Here is a 23285-nt window from a genome sequence, read left to right as displayed (position 1 = left end):
AAGCTCGAAATGCTGTACACCATGTGGAGAATAAATTGTACTACTCGACTTTTTTTTATAAATTAGATATGATTTGGTGTTTCAGGTTTTCGCCAAGGAGGCGAGATAAATCCAGGAAAATGTGACTAAAAATCGACTATTTTGGAAGGTGGGGTTTAGGGGGGAGGCTTTCCGTAGTACACATAAGAGAAATGCTTATAAACTCACATGCTATAGTTACGCCATAAAAACAGGTTTTTATTGTATGAAACTTGTACTGCAACAAAGGGTTATGAAATAAGCTATAAAGAAAGAAGGGCAAGACTAAGGTATCTGAAAGAAAAGAAACAGGTAGGGATATAAGTCTCTGTTTTAAAAAGATAACGATTAAAAAAGTAGCATTTCCTTAGGGTAAACACCTGATATACCTTACGTCTAATTATGTGTTTAATATAACCATATGTTTTCGCGGCAAGATCTTACAAACGGTTTTAAGGCGTCCAAACGATTTGATTTCCTACTCACAAAACGGTAAAAAGCAGACAGTTAAGCGTGTTGGCATTTTAGAAATACGTCAGCTGAATTTTTTTATTTGTTATACTGTACAAATGGATATAAATTGCTAAAATCATTTTTGGAACATGTGGTGAGCGGTCATAGAAAGATATTTAGTAAACAAAATGATACAAGCGGTCACAAGCTGTAGTGGGGTGTGAGAAGGGTATGATCCTATCTTTCTCTAATGGTCGAGGAACTACTGTAGTACTTGGTACTACAGATCCTTATTCATAAATTCACATTTTTATTATTAAATAAAGTTTTCTTTTGTTCGTTTTCTATATATAAATTCGAGACTATATCTTTTTACATATCATTGCAATTTGGTGTAGTTAAAAACAACGTTTAATTAGAAACAGTTAGCTAGTCACAAGGTAGATATAAACCCCTCGCAACAAACAAAAACCGTCGGACGTCTAAAAACCGTTTGTAAGATCTTGCCGCGAAAACATATGGTTATATTAAACACATAATTAGACGTAAGGTATATCAGGTGTTTACCCTAAGGAAATGCTACTTTTTTAATCGTTATCTTTTTAAAACAGAGACTTATATCCCTACCTGTTTCTTTTCTTTCAGATACCTTAGTCTTGCCCTTCTTTCTTTATAGCTTATTTCATAACCCTTTGTTGCAGTACAAGTTTCATACAATAAAAACCTGTTTTTATGGCGTAACTATAGCATGTGAGTTTATAAGCATTTCTCTTATGTGTACTACGGAAAACCTCCCCCTAAGTCCCAATCGAATACAAAATAGCCGATTTTTATCCCTGTTGTAAACAAGTAGATAAAAAACTGGCACATACTCGAGTACAAAAACTTAGTGCGATTTTAGTTGTAATAGTTTGGGTTTACTCTATCTCGGAGTGATTATTCGTATCTCCTTTTTTGGCTGTTTTCGATTTATATCCCCCATTATTACTTTTTATCTAAAGCTTTTTATAATATATACAAGTGTCAGTTGTTGTACTATTATTTGAGTCTAGTTTAAGCAAAGGGGGTTTATCGTTTTAGCTACAGCATACAGAGAAATTCAAATCATAATGATAACTCACAGAGACATACTTTCAAACTTGGGACTGGTACCATTAAAAAGCCAAACCAGGCAATCACAACGAGAAACGTTTCGCTTTTCTTGTTCGCTTCCATTGACTTTTTTTTTCTACTGTTGCATGAATTATCCTCTTCAGGTCAGCATTCAAAGCATCATATATTTTTTTAAAAAAAATCGTTGGCTTTGCCCCGTTACATTTCTTTGCACACTGATAAAGTCTTCCAAAGCGATGGTCTAAACACATTAAATAATGACAAGACCAAAATTGCACTTGGTACAACGTGATTCATGTTTGTATGCTCATGGATGTTTTATATGTAGCCCTAAAACTTTCTTCGGCCGAAATATTCTTACATTGTGTACAGGCTTTTTTCTTCTGATAATTACAGTTTCCAGTAAAACTAGACCAGGTATGTTCCGGTGTCTTTTAAACGATTAAAGAGTCTGTGCTACATATTTTTAAGCTTTGTGACCTTTTTCTTCCTTTTATACTGATGTCAAATTGGAACAATCTACCTGTCGAGATCTTGGCCGAGATCGTGGATCTTGCTTTGGACAGTGATGAAACAAACACATTCATGTTACAGTGCATGTTGATTTCCAAACAGTGGTCTATGGTTAGCCGATCCATTATCTACAAGAGTGTAACTTTATGCAAAAGCAGCCAATTCGAACAATTTGTTACAAGCATGCTCAATTCGTCTAATGGTCAATTAGTCAAAAAGGTTAGCTTGTTATACGATGACCAAAACCAACTGGAGCTCAACTTGGGACGATTATTCAAATCCTGTCCAAATATCATCTCTCTGAACCAATCAAGATATAAAAAAAGTTCATTTTTTGCCAAATTGCTTTTGGAAGTCTTGACCGGAAGCGGAACCAAGTTAAGAAGAATCCCTGCTTACGATTTCAAAGACCCCAGTAATATTCGCGTGTATGGATATGCAACATATGCATTGAAAGATACACTGGAATGTATGCGTCTTTATGATCACCTTACGACCAAGTCCACCTTTGAACAAAACGAGGCACTAAACCAGTTGCAGATGTACAAAAATCTGAAGTCAATTCGTTTTGAACTGAAAAATCATAGCAACCTTTTTACGGTCTTGGAAAAGATTCAATATTGTCACTCCTTAAGTTCTGTACGTATTTTAGCTGACTGGGACGATGATGATGTAGAAAAACATTTGGGAATCGTAGAACCTTTACATTTACAATCTCTCTCCAATGTCCGATATCTACAGATAAGTGAAATGCTGACAATCAGTTCCACACTTATCCAGTATGTTTTGCGTTTGTTCCCAAACGTCAAATCATTTGAATATGCTGATAATTATAATCCAGATATATTCCACAGGAATCGTGTTCAACGTTTATCTGCAGAAGAATGGGAACGCTTTAATACTCAGGGGATAGAAATACCTAATGAACTTTGGATACAATTCTTGACGTATGTGGCCTCAATGACAATTTGCACGATACCCCACCTGTTTGTAAAGGACATCGAGGTCTTCTTCGACGTACCCAACTTGTATGAAAACCTCCAAATTTTAGCGGATGACTGGTTACCTCAATTCGATAGGGACTTCAAGGTATATTTCGGTATCTTTTACAATACCACTGACGAAAAGAATATTCGTAATATGCATCAAAAAGAAAATTATAAACGCCATATTGTCTTGAATTGTGACAAAAAAATACGCCTTGTTGACTGTCCAAAGATAAACGCGATCAAGACTCTTGGGCCTAATTTAAAAGCATTGGATTTTGATGCTGGTTCACAACGCGATGTAGATGGAAATATCGAAAATTCGGTAGAAGCTAATTTGTTTGATCTTATTTCGGATTATTGTCCGCACTTAGATACATTGTGGGTTACAGACAGCACATTCCATCATAAAAAGCAACATACTGTCAAGCCAATCCGATCTCTGGAACGTATCCAATTCAGATATTGTCAATTTGATGAAGACTACCTGTGCCAGCTGTCTAGCCGCTTACCCAGCATGCTACAGTTCGCCATATTTCTTGATTGTAGTATGAGCGGTAAGGACGTTGGTTGTTTTTCACAGAATAATGTGATTGATATGCCCAATACTTCTTTTGGTAGTCTGATGTACAAGACAGAAACCGATTCCGACGTCGAACAAACAGTTTTCATCAAATTAACAAAGAACAAGGCTACATCTGTCTTTTACAAAGTCTCCACAAATAATCAACTGGCTGTATCTTCGTCCTTAGAATTTGAAACTTCCAAGGACAATCATATGGTCGAAACTATTGATATACGTTGTTTCGATATCAAAATGTTGGCTATCAAAGTACCATTCTTGCAATCTCTTCTTCGCATAGAAGAACAGGCCATCATTTGTGACGACGAAAGTTATATGAACTTACCTGATTTTAGTTTGTTCTATGCAAACTTTTAAATACTGCTGAATAAAATCACTTGTCACTTTACAAATACATACCAAGACTTCATTTTGTGCTTTATAAAAAACAGACGAACGGGCGCTGTATAATTTTTTGCACAGTCGTTTTCAACTGGACAATGTCATCCAAATAATAACCTTAATCAATTAACTATGTCTTTAATATATTTACGCTGAGTCAATATGATTGGATACGACGAGTATTGGGTTTTGGCCTCGACTTTGGGTTCACCCAACGAAATTCAGGAACTGAAACAAGGCCTATTATCCTTTTGAAATGTTGTCTCTATTCAAAACTACTAATATTTTGTAAATGACGTTTCATAATTTTAGTTGTAGCATTAAACTTTCATGCAATTCCAGGTTTATTCATAGAATATATGTTTACATAATAATTTAATCTTCGGGTCTCTTAAGACAGCCATTTTTCTTGTGCACAGCCAGGATACCCGTAGCCGTGATGTTGGATTATGATACTCCAATAGGCACCAAGAGGTAAATATAGCTTTTCGTGTCGAACTGGATACAAATTTATTACAAACAACATATCGTAAACCAATATAAATGTGTGTTTTAATTATAGCTTATTTTCAGCTTCTCGTTTAATACTTCTGCGTAAAAGGTTAAGATCAAACGAGCTTAATGGCAAAAGAGTGATGATAGAATTGTCAAAACAAGTATAAATAATTCAATATACATCTATTCGTAATTGCCATATTGTTTTTTTTTTATTATATATTCTTGCTTTCAGGTCTAAAGAGCAGCTAAATCACATATCTTAGATTGTGACCACGTGCACTTGACCTCTTTATTAGAGAAAATTGGCTGTCACTAAGAAAAGCGCCTCTTCTTCCCTCACTACTGATGTCGAACTGGAACAAGTTACCTATCAAGATCTTGACCGAGATCATTGATCTTGCTCTGGAAAATGATGAAACAAACACCTTCATGTTACAATGCATGTTAATTTCCAAACACTGGTTTATGATTAGCCGAGCTGTACTCTACAGGAATGTAACTTTACGCGAAAGCAGCCAATTCGAACCATTTGTGACAAGCATGCTCCATTCGTCTAATGGCCAATTAGTCAAACAGTTTCAACTCTTATATGATGACCAACAGCAACTGGAGCTTAACTTGGGACGATTATTCAAATCCTGTCCAAATATCACCTGTCTGGAACAACCAAGATATAAAAAAAGTTCATTTTTTGCCAAATTGCTTTTGGAAGTCTTGGCCGGAAACGGAACCAAGTTAAGAAGAATCCCTCCATACGATTCCAGTGATCCCGATGATATTTGCGTATATGGGCATGTCACATATGCATTGAAAGATACACTGGAAGATATATATCTTTCTGATTACTTTTTAACCAAAATCACCTTTGAGCAAAACGAGGCACTAAACGAGTTGCAGATATACAAAAACCTCAAGTCGATTTGTTTTAAACTGGAAAATCATAGCAATCTTTTTACGGTCTTGGAAAAGATACAATATTGTTGCTCCTTAAGTTCTGTACGTATTTTAGCTGATTGGGACGATGATGATGTAGAAAAACATTTGGGAATCGTAGAACCTTTACATTTACAATCTCTCTGTAATGTCCGATATCTACAGATAAGTGAAATGCTGACAATCAGTTCCACATTTATCCAGTATGTTTTACGTTTGTTCCCAAACTTAAAATCACTTGAATATGCGAATGATTATTTACAAAGTATATTCTACAAGAATCGTGTTCAACGGTTATCCGCAGAAGAATGGGGACATTTTAAAACACAGGGGATGGAAATACCTAATGAACTTTGGATACAATTCTTGACATATGTAGCCTCCATGAGAGTTTGCACGATACCCTATCTGTTTGTAAGGGACATTGAGATCTTTTTCAAGGTACCCAACTTGTATGAAAACCTCCAAATATCAGCGGATGAATGGTTACCTGAACTCGATAGGGACTTCGAGGTGTATTTCAGCATCTTTTACAATACCAATGACAAAAGCAACATTCGTAGTATGTATCAGAAACAATTATACACGCCATATCGTTCTCAAATGTGACAGAAAAACACGCCTTGTTGATTGTCCAAAGAAAAACGCGATTAAGACTTTTGGGTCAAATTTAAAAGCATTGGATTTTGATGCTGGCTCACAAGGCGATGCGATCATACCTTTAGATGCAGATATTAAAAATTCGGTTGAGGATAATTTGTTTGACCTTATTTCGGATTATTGTCCCCGTTTAGATACATTATGGGTTTCAGAATGCAGATTCATATATGAAAAACAAGATTCTGTCAAGCCGATTCGATCTCTAGAACGAATCCAATTCAAGTATTGTGAATTTGATGAAGATTACCTGTGTCAGCTATCTAGCCGGTTACCCAGCACGCTACAGTTTGTAGCATTTATTGACAGTTTCGTACAAGGTCAGGAATTTTACTCGTTGTTACTATACGATGTGATTGATATGCCCTATACTTCTTTTGATACTCTGTTGTGGAAATCAGAATTTAATTATGAGCCCGCTCTCAAAGGCGAGGAAACAAGTTTCATTAAATTGACAAAGAACAAGGCTACTTCTGTCTTTTACAAAGTTTCTATGAATAATCAGCTGGTTATATCTTCGTCAATAGAATTTGAAGCTTCCAAAAATGATGATATGGTTCAAACTATTGATATACGTTGTTTCGATATCAAAAAGTTGGTTATTAAACTACCAGGCTTGCGATTTCTTCTTTACCCTGAAGAACCACACATCATATTTGACGATGATAGTGGCATGGACGTGGACGATTTTAGTGTCTTCTATTCAAACTTTTAGATACTATTAAATAAAACCACTTGTCAATTTACAAACACATACGAAGACTTCATTTTGAGGCTTCATATAAAGCAGGCAAACAGACGCTAGTGCAATTTTTTGTACAGTAAATTTTTACTGGAAAAATGTCTCCCAATTAATAACCTTCACATTATGACTTTAGTATATGTACCTCGACTTTTGATTCACTGTCAACGAAATTCAGGAACTGAAAGAAGGTCAATTATCTTTTTTTTTCAATTTGTATGGCTTTATTAAAAAAACTACGAATATTTTGTGTATAATGTATCATAATTTTAGTTGTAGCATACATTTCATGTGATTCAGGTCTATTCATGAAGCAAAGTCATTAACGCACACCCGAAATCTTTCCTTTTTTGGGATATCCGCACCCGGCACTCGACTCTGGCAGCTGAGACTCAAATATTTGGGTGTGGATATACAGTCACACACAAGTGATTTTAGCGGAATAGTAAATAAATAAATCTGAAGACTTTGTTACCACATCTTCAAATGTTAATTGCACAATGAAATAATTTGGAAAACACTTCCAATTTTTTTATATGATACTTAGTATATATATTTTCATAAAAATAAAAAAATAAAAAACGAAAATCAATATTTTGTGGGTCCACCACGGGCTTCAATTACCGCTCGGCACCAATCTGGCATACTTGAAACTAATCTATCTGCTAGTTGGAAGCTCATTTTTTCCCATTCTTCTTCTATGTCTGCTCCCAAACTACTAATATTGTTAACTGAACCCCTTCGGGTTTTTAGTTTACATTCAAGTGCCCACCAAAGGTGCTCGATCGGATTCAAATCAGGGCTTTGTGCTGGCCAGTACTCAAAGCCACTGATTTGATGCGTCTCTTTCCACCATCTTGTATACGCACCAGTATGACAGGTAGCCCCATCTTCTTGGAGTATAAAGGTCCTGTCGTTATTCTTACTCAATTCTTGGAGCCAAGGATGAAAGTTACCTGCCAAAATATTGATGTATTCATCCTAGCCAACAGTACCGTCAATGATAGTCAAAGGAACAAAACCTTTAACCCAGAAACAACCCTAGATCATAACACCACCGCCACCTTACTTCACAGTTGGTACAATATGTTTCTCTTGATACCTTTCCCCAATCTTTCTCAAAACCCTGGCACCTCCATCAGCACCTTTCACCGAGAAACGTTATTCATCGGACCAAACGACACTGCCCCACTGAATTCACATTTGTTTGTGCCCACCGAAGTCTGTTTTTCTTGTGTCTCTCTGTTAAACGTGGCTTATGTGCTGTATAATAAGATCCAAACCCAAGCTCCTTTACTGATGCGATAATAGTTGCTCTACAGACGTTAATTTCATCCCTTTGTAACTCTATATTAATTTCAGCTCAGCGTACACGGCAAATGGATCGTCCCTAATGACATGTTCAATATGTCTTTGCACCCTCTGGTCAATCTTTTTTGGTGCACCAGGTTGCTTTTTAGGCAAAAGACTATCTGCTTCCTTTATCATTTTAATACCACTTCGCACAGTGGACGATAGTACGTCAACTGTACCGGAAATGGCAGTTGGTGTTATGCTATGCTGATTTAGGTAAAAAAAAACCCAAAGTTTATCTTCTTTTGGTGGATTATAGCTACCACGATTGTTATTTGTCGAGTCAGTCAAAGGCATACCTTGTTAAATAGTAGTAATATATGCGAGAAAAAACGATTTTATTAAAAGGGGTGGTGTTAAAAAAAACGCCAAAAATAAGGTTTCGCCTAAAATCACTTGTGTGTGACTGTATTTTTACACGCGCTGATTGCACGCCAATATACACTTGAATTTTGTATCCGAGCTAAATAACGTACACTAAAAGCTCCAAATATCAGAAATTAAGTGGGAGAGAAGTGCTTGTCTTTTTTTTTCTGCTTTGGGAATCGAATTGGATGGGCGACTGACTGACTGGAAATCGAAAAGTCTTAAGAATTAAGTGGGTGTCTGACTAACTGGGAATTGAAAAATCTTAAAATTAAGTGTGCTCTTGACTGGGAATCGAAAAGTCTTACAAATTAAGTGGAAATCAACTTAGTAAAAAAAAGATAGAATGTAGTTTTTATTCTGTATTTGAAGTTGAAGAAAGAGCTAAAGATCACCCAAGAGGCTAAGAAAAGAGATACAATTTGATCTGGCACTGTCGTATATGTAATCATTCGCAGCAAAACAATGGTGAAGAAGCTTCATAGTCAGCTTAGCCATTATGATTCTACGGCATGTTCTGAGGTTGTTACTTTCTGATAACATTTACAACTTCGTCTGCAATCTTGAATCCATTAATAGGAAATACAGGAAGAGGTTCCTGGACAGCATAGGTCGTGTCATTTAAATCAAACACGTTTCGATTGTCTGTGTTCATCTCTGAATCTGATAATATCCGTATCAATATGGGCTTTTTTTTCGTATAAAGCTTCATGTGAATACACGTAAAACATACAAGTTAAATAGATTTCGTCAATGTTTATTTTATGGAAATTTTTATGTCAATTGAATTACTGGGTGTGGAAACAGCCAGAGTCCGGAGCTGGGTGTGGATATTCCAGATTCTTAAATTATTGGATTATATTTTTTTTTTTATGAACGAGACTAGATCTTTATTGTTTAAAGTCAGCATCTCGAAACGCAAATATTATTGGTCCGGACAATTGAGTGACTATGGAATAATGAATACGGGGATGGGAATTAATGTAAGGGCGAATGAGGAGGTGATAAGGAGTATTTCTGGTTTTTTGGAATGTCCATGTCCTCTTCTTGTTCTATAAGTAAAGAAGAGATTGTCTGTTGTGTACGTTTTATGGTGGTCTCTACGTGAAATGTGATGTTGCGGAAAATTTAGTTGAGGTGTGATAGCCAAACGGAGTGGATAGTCGAACCAAGCAGGTGTATGAAGTTGCAATGGGGCATAGTGGTAATCAGGCCTTGAAATTTGAGCCGGAAAATGCTTTGTATAATGATGGATTGTTGTTCATTTTTGGGTATGTCTTAAAGCTGGTTGAAGATAAGTAGTATGGAGGCCCATACAGACCATCTTTAGGCGTTTGCAGTTATTTTCAGACATAAGTCACAGCTAGGGCTGAGGCGAACATTTGGTAGAATTGGATGTAGGAACGACTTGAATGGAGCCTTGTTGTGAACCAAACGATACCATATTTTTCGTAGTGTGGGGTGTAGGCTTGTCTTCCAGAACTTAGTCCAGGCTGTAGTTATAGAGCTGTAGGAGAAAATTGTCCCGTCATGAGGTGTCGTACCAATCGATTGATATTAATTCTGATTCCTGCAAATTGTTTGATGATGTCATAAAAATGAGTCGGCGCGTGCTTAACAATGGGAGATAGGTCAAGACAATTTAGTTCAGCAGTTGTAGATGTATCTGGATTGAATGTAGTTTCTGGTGGAAGGCATTGTCAAATGAAAAATAAATTTAACATTATGGATTGTTGGTCCAGTTTTCGGAAAAAGTGTTTAATCAGCAGGGGATGATTTGTGAATGTGCGGTGCGGTTTCCGAGTAATAGGAATGCCAACACTGTCTTGGTGAAAAATTTGATGGCTAAACAGTTTGTTAATCCCTGTTTTGTGTTTGAATATGTCTTCAGTGGATGTTGGGTCGTGATGAATCCAAATTGCTGGGAGAGGCAGTTGAAGGCAGGTATATTTGTTGATTAATAAGCTGGTCAAATTTCGAGGGATTGCATCAACGGCTTGGAAGATAGAGTTGAATGGGCTGGAATGATTAGTAAGGGAGGTAGACCGATATTTGGGGAACAAAAGCGGGAGATGGTGTTCTATATTTCCATTATAGGATTGGAGTCCAAATTTGAGAAGATTATAGAGATCGGCCGGACAAGTAGTGTGGGGGACATTATTGGATTATATGTTACGCTTCATTTGGAATGTGCAAATCAATATTTATAACAAAAAAAAAGTAAAAATCTAGTCCCCTAAAGTCTTTAAAACTGGTTTTTTTAATCACAAAAATACGGTTTTTATTTATTTTTTATTTATTAGGAAGGTTAGCCTTATGCTAACACAGGTCTCCTTAATTTTCTGCCCTATCATTTTACGGTTGAGATTTCAAGATGCCTACAACGCCTACACTGGGTAACGGGTGGAGCTTCATCATATGGTCAAGACCAGCCTTAGCCATAGTATTCCGAAAATTGGAATATATCTTTTTAAAAAAGAGGTAGCATTTTAGCGTTTTTTTGAAAAAATTAAGTCGATATTAACTAACCTTTTACAATATTTTCCTTCAGAAAGATAGCCTTATGTATGAGTATGAATGTAAAGTGAAAAAAAAAAAAATGGAGAAGAAGGGAAAGAAAAAAGTGTGTGAACCGGTTTTATTTATGGACAGATAAATAAGAGCTGGGATATGTCAGGCTGATTAATCGTTTATTTGAAAAATTGGCCCCTAATGGACGGTCATAATTTTTTTTTTTTTTTTTTTTTTTTTTTTTTGCGGTAAAAATCGGTTTTTTTTAACATCCTTTTACACCTATGTATGTTGTTTAACATATCATCTATTATCAATCTGAATTTTTTAAAATAATAAGAGAATTGCCTCATAAATATTCGTTACTTAAAGCCATAAGTTTCACAAACACCAAGGCTATAATTTTTTCATTTGGACGGATTTTTAGGAAGCGTTTACCCATTTACCCAAAAAAAAAAAAAAAAAAAAAAAAAAAAACCGGACTAAATGCATAATTAAGGGGGTGTATATTTTAAAATCAGCTCTCCCTTTCAGCCTTCAGCCAAATAAAAAACTTTTGTTTATACATATTGAATCATTTAATACATTCATTCGTTTGAAAAAATTGGTTTGCAGTTTTAAAAGTTGATTATATATTTTATTTAAAAGAATGAAAGTAAGATTTATTTATACTTTGATACTTGAGGACAAATTGCTATGTAGGAGGATTACTACTTAAATAAGCTAAGAATTAAACGGTACATGGATTAAAATGCAGGTATTGATTATTCTGTATAGGAAGCAACGTATAATCTAAAAACAAGGGGGATAACTAAAGTTTTCTAAATGAATATTAGGTTAGTTTATGATAAGAAGACTCAAAATTGATACGTACCAATTCCTTTTCTAAACAGAGTAGCCGCCACAACGGTAAAAGCAGGAAGCGTAAGTCTGAAGAGATAATTAGAGAAAGGAAAAGTCATAAACGAAAAACACTTACTTATAGCACTGGCGTAGTACACTGCAAGCACGGCCTTTATACACCTGTCTATGCTGATTTAAAAGAGAGATAAGTAAGGGGAGGGACTTCAGAGATGGAATGGTGAGTTTACCAGAGTGTAATTGCAAAAGAAGTAATCCCAGACGTTTATTCAGTTACATGGTTACGAGAAACAAGAACGAATAAAAGTAATTTTTTTTTAAAAAAAAAACTGATTTATTGAGGTAAAAAGATAAAAAATAGATATTAAAAAAGAAAAAAGGAAAAAGAAAAAGGAAAAAGAAAAGGAAAAGGAAAAAAAAAGACTCCGTTTATATGTACTTTTTAGAGGTTGGTGTTACGACGGAGGGATGACTGGAGGCAGATAAATTTCTTTGTATACGCGGCTTCTTGACAACAGGACACTTAGACAGATACTCGTCTGCTGCAGGAAAGTGGAATGAATGAGTAATTTTAAGGTTTGGATCACAATTTTATTTACCCAATGTGAGTAAGTATCCGCCCATAGACGAATACTCGTCTGCTGCAGGAAAGTGGAACGGATAAAAAAGCTTAAATTTTGTGCAACCTTTATATTTTACTCAAAATGAACGAACAGTTACCCCTGGACGGATATTTACCCTTTTTGAATAAATGAAGTAATTTTATTTTTTGTATACCATTGTTTATTTACCCAAAATGAACGGATACTCGCTCACGGACAGCTATCCGCCCAGATTTGAACGAATGTTTACCCCCAGACGACTATTCGCCCATTCGTCCGCTATTACTTTGTTTAAGTAAGTTTTTTTAGCGTAGGTGTAAATTATTTCACCTTTTTCATCCAGAAATTGCGTATTCTAAATAGGATTAGACCTACCAACCTCTCATCAAGACATTCTTCTTTGCCTATCAGAGCGACTAGAAGTCGTAGTGGCTCCGTCTCGTCGGTGACAGACAATATTCCACAAGAAGATATAATATCTATTGCTCCCGTAAATACGTCGCAATTAAGCAGCAGAGATGATTCAGCAACTGTTGGTTCCTTTGTAAAATGTCTTCCGATAACAGGAATTAAAAATGATCTGAACAGTATAAAAAATGAGGCCAAGGAAGCCATCGTTACCGGAGAAATTTTGAGGGCACAATTTGACATGGTAGAAGATAAAATTGACAAAATATTGTCTATTCTTTCCGGTGAAGCTGCTGCTTCTTCAGCTACCCCCGCATTGACTAATGAAAATGTACCTACTTTCCAAGTAGGGGGTGCACTTTACAATAGTTTGTCGGTATGTCACCAAGAATAGAGAACCGTTCATATATCTAATCTACCTTTTAATTATAGGCTTGGATTAAAACGTCTATTGCTAACCAAAAGGTTGGTAATCTGGAGTGGAACTTATCCAAGCAATTTACGACGGTAGAGAACACCCGTATAACTAAGAATATTATCGATTTTGTTGGTGCTCAAATCACATTGTCAACCAAAAAGAACTGGACGGAATTCATTACCTACAACGATGTTCAAACCAAGATCAGAAATGTCTTTCGTCGTCGGCAGGATAACGAAAAGCAATCTCCTGCAGCAAAACTTTTGAAAAATAAGAAAGGTACTAGAAAGGGAAGAAGAATTTCTGTAAGTTACGAATATGCAATGCGTTTCCAAGGTTAATATATAATATACTTGTAGAAATGCAAGCACAGAAAAAACGTGATGGTCAACGAGGAGTATGGAAAAAAAATGAGAGATGCTTATGGTGATGACATAGAGAAGCTCTTGATAGAGCAACTCCAAAGTGATGAGGAAAGCACGGATTCCGAATTAGGAATGACCGAAAAACCCCACGCTTGCGGGTTATGGTAAGCGGACAGTTGAGGTATACAATAAGGGTATTCAATTGCCGTATTTTCGAATAAATCGTATTTTGACGAATAAAAAATTCAGCCAATCATATTTTTTTTTAATTATTTGACCAAGTTTTTTCACGAACATTCTACAATAAAAATTTATGATTGGTTGATTTTTTTATTCCTCAAAATACGATTTATTCGAAAATACGGCAATTGAATACCCTTAATATATTAGTGTATTCCTGTTAATAGAATGCATACTAAATCAATTCGTCTTTAGGCATGTCGCGCTTTTGAGCATTTTAATGAGTATGATCTCATTTTGAGAAAAAACGCTGAAAAAGAAAAGGAGACAAAGGATATGGGACGATTTAAGCATGTGGTGATTAAGCCCGAATTTCTAAATTAGGCACCCGACTGGGCACGAGTCCCCGAATTCCAAATAAACAATTTTTTTTTCATCTTTTTCAATCTGTTCCCCCTTTTCAAACAACAATTTTTTTACATATTCACAATGGTTTATTAAAATTAAAAATGGCATAGGTGAATTAGCTTAAACATATATTCTTTTTTCTTGAGGAATTATTACAATGCAGCCGTTTTGAATTCGTGGATTACTAGAATTGTCAGAACTACATGCAACCGTAATTGCGTTGTGTATTCTATGTACAGGTAAAATCGAATGTGCATTTGTATTTTCATAGCCTTTGCATACTTCCATAGTTTAATTTTCTAAAATATTGTTACCAGGGTTGACAGGGATAAACCACCGTACGAAAGCGAATGTGTGTGGGGTGACACTGCCGTTAACAATTATGATTTGTTGGAAGAAATATTGTATCTCGCCGTAAAAGCAGGCAACGGACTCCGACGAATGATTGTTTTTAAAGAATGTTTGAATATACGCACCTTTCATCGATCTTGCCATACAGCTTTTGTACATGATAGCAGATTGAAATTGTTTGAATATTCTGGCGTCGGCACCAACATAAATTGAAGGAATGCTAGGAAAGTGAATTACCATAGTTGTTGCATAGAGTTGTCGTGGTTAAATGAAAGAGATTGGTGAATGAACGATTCGGATAGCATAGAGTGTAATAGTCAATAAGAAGCATATGGTGTGATGGATCGAGCGGAGTGGATTTAATTTCATCAAAGCTAGTCTGGATAATGTTCGGATGAGAGTATAGCATTTCCGATCCGGTCACCACACCTCCCGAATTGGTACATTCATAGGAGGCAATTTGTAAAAATTAATTCGATCTTGAGGACTGGAGCTTGTGTATAGGGAGTGGTTGATAGCACTGGTGTTGTGGAGAATGTGGACTTGATCTTTAGAAATGATATTGGTGCTTGTTAATTGTTTAATGAGAGACGAGATATGAATGCTTTCCAAAAAATTTGTCATGTACGAAGTTTGAATTGATCGAAGGTTTCTATTTTCCGTCGACTGCTTCAGAACATTATTCATTCTTTCGAGAGAGAAACAAGAAATGTTGAATGTACAAGCTTGCACAAGTTGTAACCAGTTTGCATAATGCTTTTTGTGGAATCCATCGACTAACGTACCAGAAACGATCATGGACTTCAAGACATATTCCGAATAGTGCAATGTTCGGATTTCGAATACCATACCCTTCATATAAGAAAAAGCTCCTATTATTTTGGCATGTATAGAGCTGCAACTGTTGTGCGTGATGATACTGGAAGCGAGTGCGGCCATACTGGAACGTTTTTACACAAGGTTAGTAATGACATTTGGGTATTTATAGTGCCATAAATTTATAATACCTCTGATAGTTTTGTGGTTTAAAAAATCCAAATTTTTCACACTTTGACATAATTGATTTTGCAAGACCCAGCCAAATGCAATGTAAATGATCCTGGGTGGTAACTTTGACAAGATCAAGATATCTCAAACTCCTTAAAACGATATATCTCATACCGTGGGACCTGTCTTGGCGATCTCTTTCGGCATTATTATGGCTATTCAACCACTTGTCGGATTGAATGTCATTCAGCTTCTTATTGGTATTTGCAGTATAATGGATACCATCAAAGCTGGAATAGTCTAAATTAGATGTGCCAGGAAAAACTTTAAACGACCTATCACATCGGAAGCTTGATCGTAAAGAAGAAAATCCAGTAAATCCGCTCAATTTTCGTTGCATGGGTAAATCGCACAAGATTTGATACAAACAGGCATCGTAATCTTGGCCATGTTTTCCAGAATTGAATGTAGACATTTGAACACCAAAATACAAGGGGCGAAGTTGGTTTGTAACAATGGATAATAGGCGTTGTGTTTGACAAGTGTTGGGTTAATGAGGCCCTTCGATTAATGCAAGAAGTATCGTGTTTTCTTTCTTTATGCGTTCCTCGACTGGTAAATTATTTACTTGCAGATAAAAAGCGACGCAAGAAGCGGAAGTAGTATCATATGGTTGGAATCCATCTATGTTGAACTGGGTTGTAAGTATATCTCGTCTTTTTTTTTTTTTTTTTTTTTTTTTTGTATTCTTACCTGCATTCAATGTCAAACATAAAGATCTACTGCTGTTTACAAAAGGGTCACTACTGGGGGAAAGAATACTTCGCCACATTTTTCCCTGGAAGCAATGGTACATCATATCAGTTGAGTTTACAGCCTCTTCAAAACTACGTCGTTTTCCACATTCCTCCTCGAATCCTTCTCTCAAATACAGCTATTGGATCGAACGTACAAGACAATGGTATACAACCTTTTTGATTGGAGTATCGGAACCGTTTTGAAATAATGGGGTTTGACAAGATATTTTTTTTTGAGGATATTGATAAATGTACATATTTGTGGAGGCCCAGGCTTTGTTAACCGTTGCTTGTAGCATTAAGATAAACTGAATAGCATTTAGGACAAGTTGTGTAGACAGTCATGTCTTTGGTAAGATCAATAAATCCAGTTTGAGGCTTGATGGTCGGTAGCGATTTTGGAAATTCGAAATTGCCCAATAGCATACGGAACAGATCAAGTAATTTGTGTGTAGCGATGATAGTCAAAAAGGTTATTTGGAACATAAGTACAAAACAGCAAATAAACAGGTAAGTGGGATCTTGTGGTATTCTGGGATGATTATTTTGATGGGCTACGATTGTTTCAATAAAGTTGTCAATTTTTCCTTGGGGCAGCCAAAGTGTAAGATCTGTGATTTGGCTATCCTTTAGACTTGGAAACAAGAACATATCATCAAAAATAAAATAATTATGAATAAATGTATATTGAATGATTTGTACTTGGTTTGACAGTTCTACCATCACTCCTTTGCCTTTAAGCTCGTTTTATCTTAATCTTACACAGAAATTTTAAGGTAAACTCCAAACGAGTAGCTGAAAGTAAGCTACAACACGTATATACTAGTTTAAACTACGTGGTTGTGATAAATTTGTATCTAGTTCAAATTATTAAGTTATATTGACTTCTTGGTGTCTATTAAAATTTCATAGTCCCAATATTACGACTACGCGCACCATGACTGTCCCTTAGAGACCCGTTATTTTCAAGAGGGTAGATGCCTAAAGCATTGTTTTTTAAACGCTTTTTATTTTAACGTAATAAACCTTTTTTGTTTTTGTTTTTACTTATTACTTATCCTTATTAAATTGCATTTTATCACATTTATCCTTAAAATTATAGCAAAATAAATAAATAAGAAAAAAAAAAAAAAACTTAGGCAAATAAAAATGAGATTTAACTCAAAAGCACAATGATAAAAACCTTTCAACTCTTTCATATCATGCTTGCATATATTATATACTGGGGGTACTATTCTTTTTCGATTTGTTTTCAAAAAAAAAAGTTTGCTTGGGAACGGCCTTGTTCTGCTTCAGTTGCCTTTTCAGGTATTTCAGGTAATGGAGATAGTGGATGACTTCCAAAACACAAAATAGAATTAAATAGAATAGAATTAACTTTTTTGACCCGTACCATATATGCAAAACTCTACCTAAACAGCTACATTATCAGATGACAATGATGTCTGAATACATCCAGACACCGGTAACCAAGATAGTTTAACTATTATCAATGATGCTCCTTCCATTCGCACTAAAACCCATCATTTTTATATGCACAGTAGCAACTCACTGTTACTTCTCCTGAAAGGGTAAAAAAGACGGTTCTCATTAGCGTAAAAGAGCCAAATAAATAAACTGTTTTGATAAATATTATCCATAGATCTCATATTTATTATCTGAATGTTATTAGCGTTTATCAGGAATGAATTATTTAATAGAAAGATGATTTTTTTGTTAATTTTTTTTTAATTCGGGGGGAAGGGGGGTCAAAAATTTAAGCGGTGAAATTTAAGGTTAATTCCACGTTACACGACCCAAAAAATTAAGTCTATTCTATTTGCATTTTAGAAGTCATCCAGTATTCTTGTTTCTTTCATTAGAAAAAAAAAGGAATATCAAATCTACGTATCTTTTTTCCTGTTCTTTTCAACAACCTTTTAAAACAGATTATGGTGTTTTTGTGTGTTTGTCGGGACTTCACTAAATCTGTCAGCCCAGGGAAGTTGGTTTCGTCTGTACCTTATGAGCAAGTAACCATTTTATCAATAAAGTCATGCACAATATCTTCATTTGAACCATCGAAAACAGAAGCACCTGACAACCATACTAGCTTACGTACATGTGGACTTCTTCGGTGCTGAAATTCGATGCGATAATAGTAATCATCTACAGAGTGATTTCCAAATGGACCGTGAGGGGGTTTCCATGTTCACTTCAAGTGACGAAAACGTCGATCGAAATATCTTGCACAAGTTGGTGCGTCAGCTTACATATGTCTGACAACATTGTCACTTGACAAACAAGCAGTCTCCTCTTTTGTTATGTCCTGCTTGTCTACCAATTTCTTTAAGATTACAATCAATTCAAGCCACTTAGTTTCTGCAGCAGACAGTGTAAAACAAAGTGTTGGGACCCCAAGCTGTCTGATTATAGCCATAACATGGAATTTTTCAGTTTTCCCATATGCCGGAGAGCTTCGAACACCACTCCATCATTTCTTATTTTGCTGGGAACGACGTCGTCTTGAAGAACTTAATTTGCTTTTAAAGCATTACTGTTAGGCTTACTTTTATGTATCATCGTGAATAAACCTCCGACCAAACTCAGTAAAAGTCTTTTTTTATCCATGTAAAACAAGCAGTCAGGTCGTACTGCACGTCGATCGGTATTTTGTATTAACGATTTCGTTAGACAGGTATAGTATAACGTATTATCCTTATGCGTTGGTCTCAATATTTGGCCTCCAAATATTTGAGGAAATGCCAAAAAATCCGTGTCTTCGTCCATCAATAATGATAAAGTAGTGGAGTTTTCACCCAGTGCTATTCTCAAGCCACCTTCATCACTGTATCCGGTATCTCATCCACCGAAAACAAAGACTCACTAACTCCAATTGGTGTCATCTTCACATATACCACTTTCATCCTCATCATCATTTTCAGAATTATTTTTTTGTAAAGGCTCATAATTGCTGAGCCAGCTGTCATCAATAGTCACATCATGTTTTTGATATGCAGGTTGTGATTGAAGATAGTGCATCGCTTCCCATACAAATCTCGTATTAACGTTTCCCTCCATATAATTATGAACATCCGTCATTCTTCTTGCTAATCGTACAGGAATGATATGTGTATCACTTAATGCACGTGGTAAGGAGGTTACAGATGTATCAATTGATACAGGAATATTATTGATGGCTCGTTTGCTTTATACTGACCCCTGACACCAGCAACAGTCCAAATAGACATGAAAACGTGTCTTGCTGCCACAAGCCTCTCTTCAATTCAGTTTAATTGTGTCAAAGCACGAGGTAATTCTTTTAATTCGAATCCATCTACACCACATAATCCTGGTCGTTTTAATTTTCTAACGTCAAGGAAACATGTATTACAAAATATTCCCTCTAATTCCAGTTCATCCATTTCAGATTCTTGAATTGATGCTGCTGCTGAACCAAACACATCCTTAATAAAATCGAATGAAGCCCCCTTATCAAAAATTACACCCGCTTTTAACTTTCTTAACTGATACGGAAAGTACGTTCCATTACAACAAAGACAGACACCTGTTGGGCCTTCTTTTATTAATTTTTGATAATTTGATCTCATTTCATTAAAGTTCCTCTGCGATGGAGTTCTCGAGTAAATAGATATGAACATTACGTAATTTGAAATTGTTAAGTACCTGGTAGCCATCCTCATTGTTCTCTATATTCTCTTCTTCTTCTTCTTCTTTCTCTTCTTCTTCTTCTTCTTTCTCTTCTTCTTCTCCTTTCTCTTCTTCTTCTTCTTCTTTCTCTTCTTCTTCTCCTTGATCGTTTTGATCTACTGGCTGGGTAGAACTTCCTTCGCCATTGTCATTGTTCTACATTTTTTATGTTTATGGTTACATGAAAGCTTCGATTGAGAGATTCAGTATATACCTGGTAGCATGTTCGCTTTCTTCCATTCTCTTCAGTTCTATAAGAAGCTCTTTCCCGTTGTTTTGCCTTTTAAGCTCTACGATGTTTCCGTTTTTCATCTGTTAACAACGGCCGCTTTTTTTTCCCCCTTGCGTCTCAATTCTCTCTCTTCTCTTTCAAGATCGGTCAATCGTGGTCTGCCCATTGAAGTTTTTGTGAAGAGAAGAAAACCAAAAAATTTGTGGGTTGTTTAATGTTTAATTAATTGAAACTCCAAAAAGATTGTAGACACGAAAATTTAAAATTAATAAAGGAGGTTTACAGTGCTATCCCCCCTCCAGACGGTACAATAGTTTATTACGGCTTTTATACAAAATCAAAGTGTAAAACACACATACACACAAAAAACTAAAGACGACTAAGGCCCAAAGATTACATGTCATGTATAAAAAGTCAGAATCTAACTTCATAATATTATCAAAACACTCTTAAAAACGTAGTTATATGATGTTTGTGCGTCAATACTATTTATTAGAAATGAATAAAAGGAGAATAAATGACATAGGGAGTTCATGCTTGTGTACAAAAAAGACAAGAGAGCCAAGTGATCACGTTTTTTAATTATAAACCAGTAGTTTGAAATAATCCAATGGAAGGCCAGTTCTTTTGATCTGTGATGAAACAATCTGTTCAAATTGCAGAGTGTCCATTGTATTTTATGAAGGTTTACATCTCTGGATATTTGACACTTCACCTTCAATTTCGGTAATTGGGGCACATTCTCCTGTCCAGATTTTAAATTGAGCAATACCTTACGAGATCAAGATTTTGATGCCTTCAACACAAGACCAACCCTTACGCTCAGCTTGCAAAAGCAACTTTGTACAACAAGACTTGTAAGCCATGTCACAAATAATACCCTTGATACCTCCGTGCAAAAGTTCAGGTAACTCAATACCAAAACCAATTGCCTTGGCATTATAGGACAACTCGTCAAGATACTTCATAATAGCTAACCTGTGAGGAACAGTGACCAAAAGTGAGATCCTTGAGAATATCATCCTCAGCATATTCAACCATATGGTACTCCAAAAAATTTTATTGATGGGGAGGACCCAAAACCTTGAAACCAGTGTTATGGGGAGTAGGCGACATGGAATGTTGGATGGGTGTACGAATTAACCAGAATTTTTGGGCAGGTTAAAGGCCAATGAGATAACGAGCCTTATTGATTTCAGCTAAAGAAAGTTGACCAGGAGCAGCCTTGTGGGAGTGCAAGATGAGTAATAGGAGTTAAAAGTTTGTTGATCACACGAGGTAACTGTCGGGTAGCACCCATGTTGATAGCAATAACATCTTTACCACCCTTTTTGTAAGCGCGGAATGTTTCAAGTACCATGTTGTCTTGGAAACTTTAAGTATTGCCAACAAGTTTAATGGTATCACCGTATTTTTTACAAGTGTCATACTTGAGTTGATTAGTCTTACCATCCCAAGTTGTAACGTTCTGAGCGTCATGCCAAGGGGATATAATGAGACTTTCACCATTGAAGGACACAGGCCTTTTAATACCGGTAGGAACCCAGCAAGTTTGGACGTCAACATATTCAAAACCCCAATGATGACTCCAAGTGAGTAATTCAAACCAACCATCTTTATCATTATCGGAGGAAGTACCTGCTTGACCCTTCAATCTCATAGTGTAAATAACAGGAATCGGCACCATTCTACGTAAAAGAGAGAAACGTTCACCAACATATTTAATATAGGTTATTTCGCTCTTTAAATCAGGCTTTTGTATAAGATCCACGCGCAGTTCAACTGCATCAGCACCCTCATGTATCTCTTTAAGGTTTTCGAGAACAGAGTTAAAGTCCTTGGAAGCCAATGATTCAAAAGTAATGGGTACTCCGACAAGACCGACAGTAGTATTTACTTGGTTAATATCACGACCGCTGATGAATAAAAGGAATCTCTGGAGATCCTTTTCAATGGCTAACCACCCGGCCCTTGACAGGCTTACCGTGAATATAATTACCATCAGGTAATTCAGATGCTTGAACACCTAAACTTGATGAGTTCATGCACCATAGCAGCAATACGATCACATTCCTTTACAGATTGGTTAGCAATACCAATGATACGTGTGATGTTTCCACCCTTGGGATCAGCAGAAGATGTAACAGCAGACAGTGGCAGTCATAAATGCATTTGTCATGGTCTCCATATCAATGGTGGGAAAAGGACGAAGTTGACCAATGGGGGACTGGTGACGGTAATAGCAGTTTCGGTTTGAACAACAGTACAACTTACAAGTATAAGGACGTTGATGACAAACGTGGTATCGCCTTAAAGAGTTAGAACCAATACTGGTGACGGTATATGTGGTACCCGTGATAGCAATTATGGCTAAAGGATAAGTAGCGGAACTTGCATCTGATTCAACAACATAATGATCGGGGTTCTTGCAGGTGGTTTGTTTAATCTTGTAAGCATTTTCGGGAAGACGCTCCACAACAGCACCGAAGATTCTATCATAGCAATTGTCATAACGATGTTAGGCCGTGAAATCACTTGAACGCCAACCAAAATGAGTTCGACTTCTTTAGTGGCATACGGAAGACATAATAACATGGAAGAAGCGCAACGAGAAGAGATAAAGGCAGACAAGTCGATACGACCACCCTTAAAACCATCCTTGGGGGTTACAACAATGGGCTACAAGCCTTCCTTTTGAAGAGAAACAATCCCGGCATCATCTACCTTTAATTCAGCCAAAAGAGGAGCAATAGGTCTCATCTTCATACGAGCATTACCTGTTAAGACAGCGGTAGGGGTTTTATCACCTTCGGCAGTAGGTATCATGGTCAGGACCGAAGTTAAGAAACGAGAGGCAATAACGGTGACACCGACATAAA

The 23285-nt window shown here is 36.2% G+C and overlaps 3 protein-coding genes across 3 annotated transcripts; 2 read left to right on the top strand and 1 right to left on the bottom strand.

The window, feature by feature from the left end:
- The first annotated feature begins 1957 nt into the window (after nt 1–1957).
- EV154DRAFT_330829 (uncharacterized protein) lies at nt 1958–4041 on the top strand. Its single transcript, XM_051594994.1, has 2 exons — nt 1958–3640; nt 3705–4041. Exons 1-2 carry the CDS (start codon nt 2086–2088, stop codon nt 3707–3709), a joined length of 1560 nt encoding a protein of 519 aa, XP_051454187.1. The 5' UTR covers nt 1958–2085; the 3' UTR covers nt 3710–4041.
- A 708-nt stretch (nt 4042–4749) lies between these two features.
- Nucleotides 4750–6384, top strand: EV154DRAFT_330819 (uncharacterized protein). Its single transcript, XM_051594993.1, has one exon. The coding sequence runs from the start codon at nt 4891–4893 to the stop codon at nt 6085–6087; it is 1197 nt and encodes a 398-aa protein (XP_051454186.1). The 5' UTR covers nt 4750–4890; the 3' UTR covers nt 6088–6384.
- Nucleotides 6385–20935: 14551 nt separating this feature from the next.
- Nucleotides 20936–22108, bottom strand: EV154DRAFT_519946 (uncharacterized protein; the record flags this gene model as incomplete). The annotated part of the gene is given in 3 exon segments (XM_051602775.1): nt 20936–21313; nt 21685–21947; nt 21967–22108. Coding segments are annotated over 3 exon segments (475 nt in total), but the record flags the coding sequence as incomplete, so codon positions are not given.
- Between the last annotated feature and the right edge of the window lie 1177 nt (nt 22109–23285).

This window comes from Mucor mucedo, assembly GCF_025094135.1.
Source record: "Mucor mucedo strain NRRL 3635 chromosome Unknown EV154scaffold_99, whole genome shotgun sequence".
NCBI classification, from domain to species: domain Eukaryota; kingdom Fungi; phylum Mucoromycota; class Mucoromycetes; order Mucorales; family Mucoraceae; genus Mucor; species Mucor mucedo.
The sequence above is the reverse complement of the archived record's forward strand: the minus strand, read 5'-3'. Positions and strand labels throughout refer to the sequence as shown.

Excerpts from the sequence above, each read along its gene's own strand:
- EV154DRAFT_330819 (XM_051594993.1), top strand. The coding sequence starts at position 4,891 with ATGTCGAACTGGAACAAGTTACCTATCAAGATCTTGACCGAGATCATT.
- EV154DRAFT_330829 (XM_051594994.1), top strand. The coding sequence starts at position 2,086 with ATGTCAAATTGGAACAATCTACCTGTCGAGATCTTGGCCGAGATCGTG.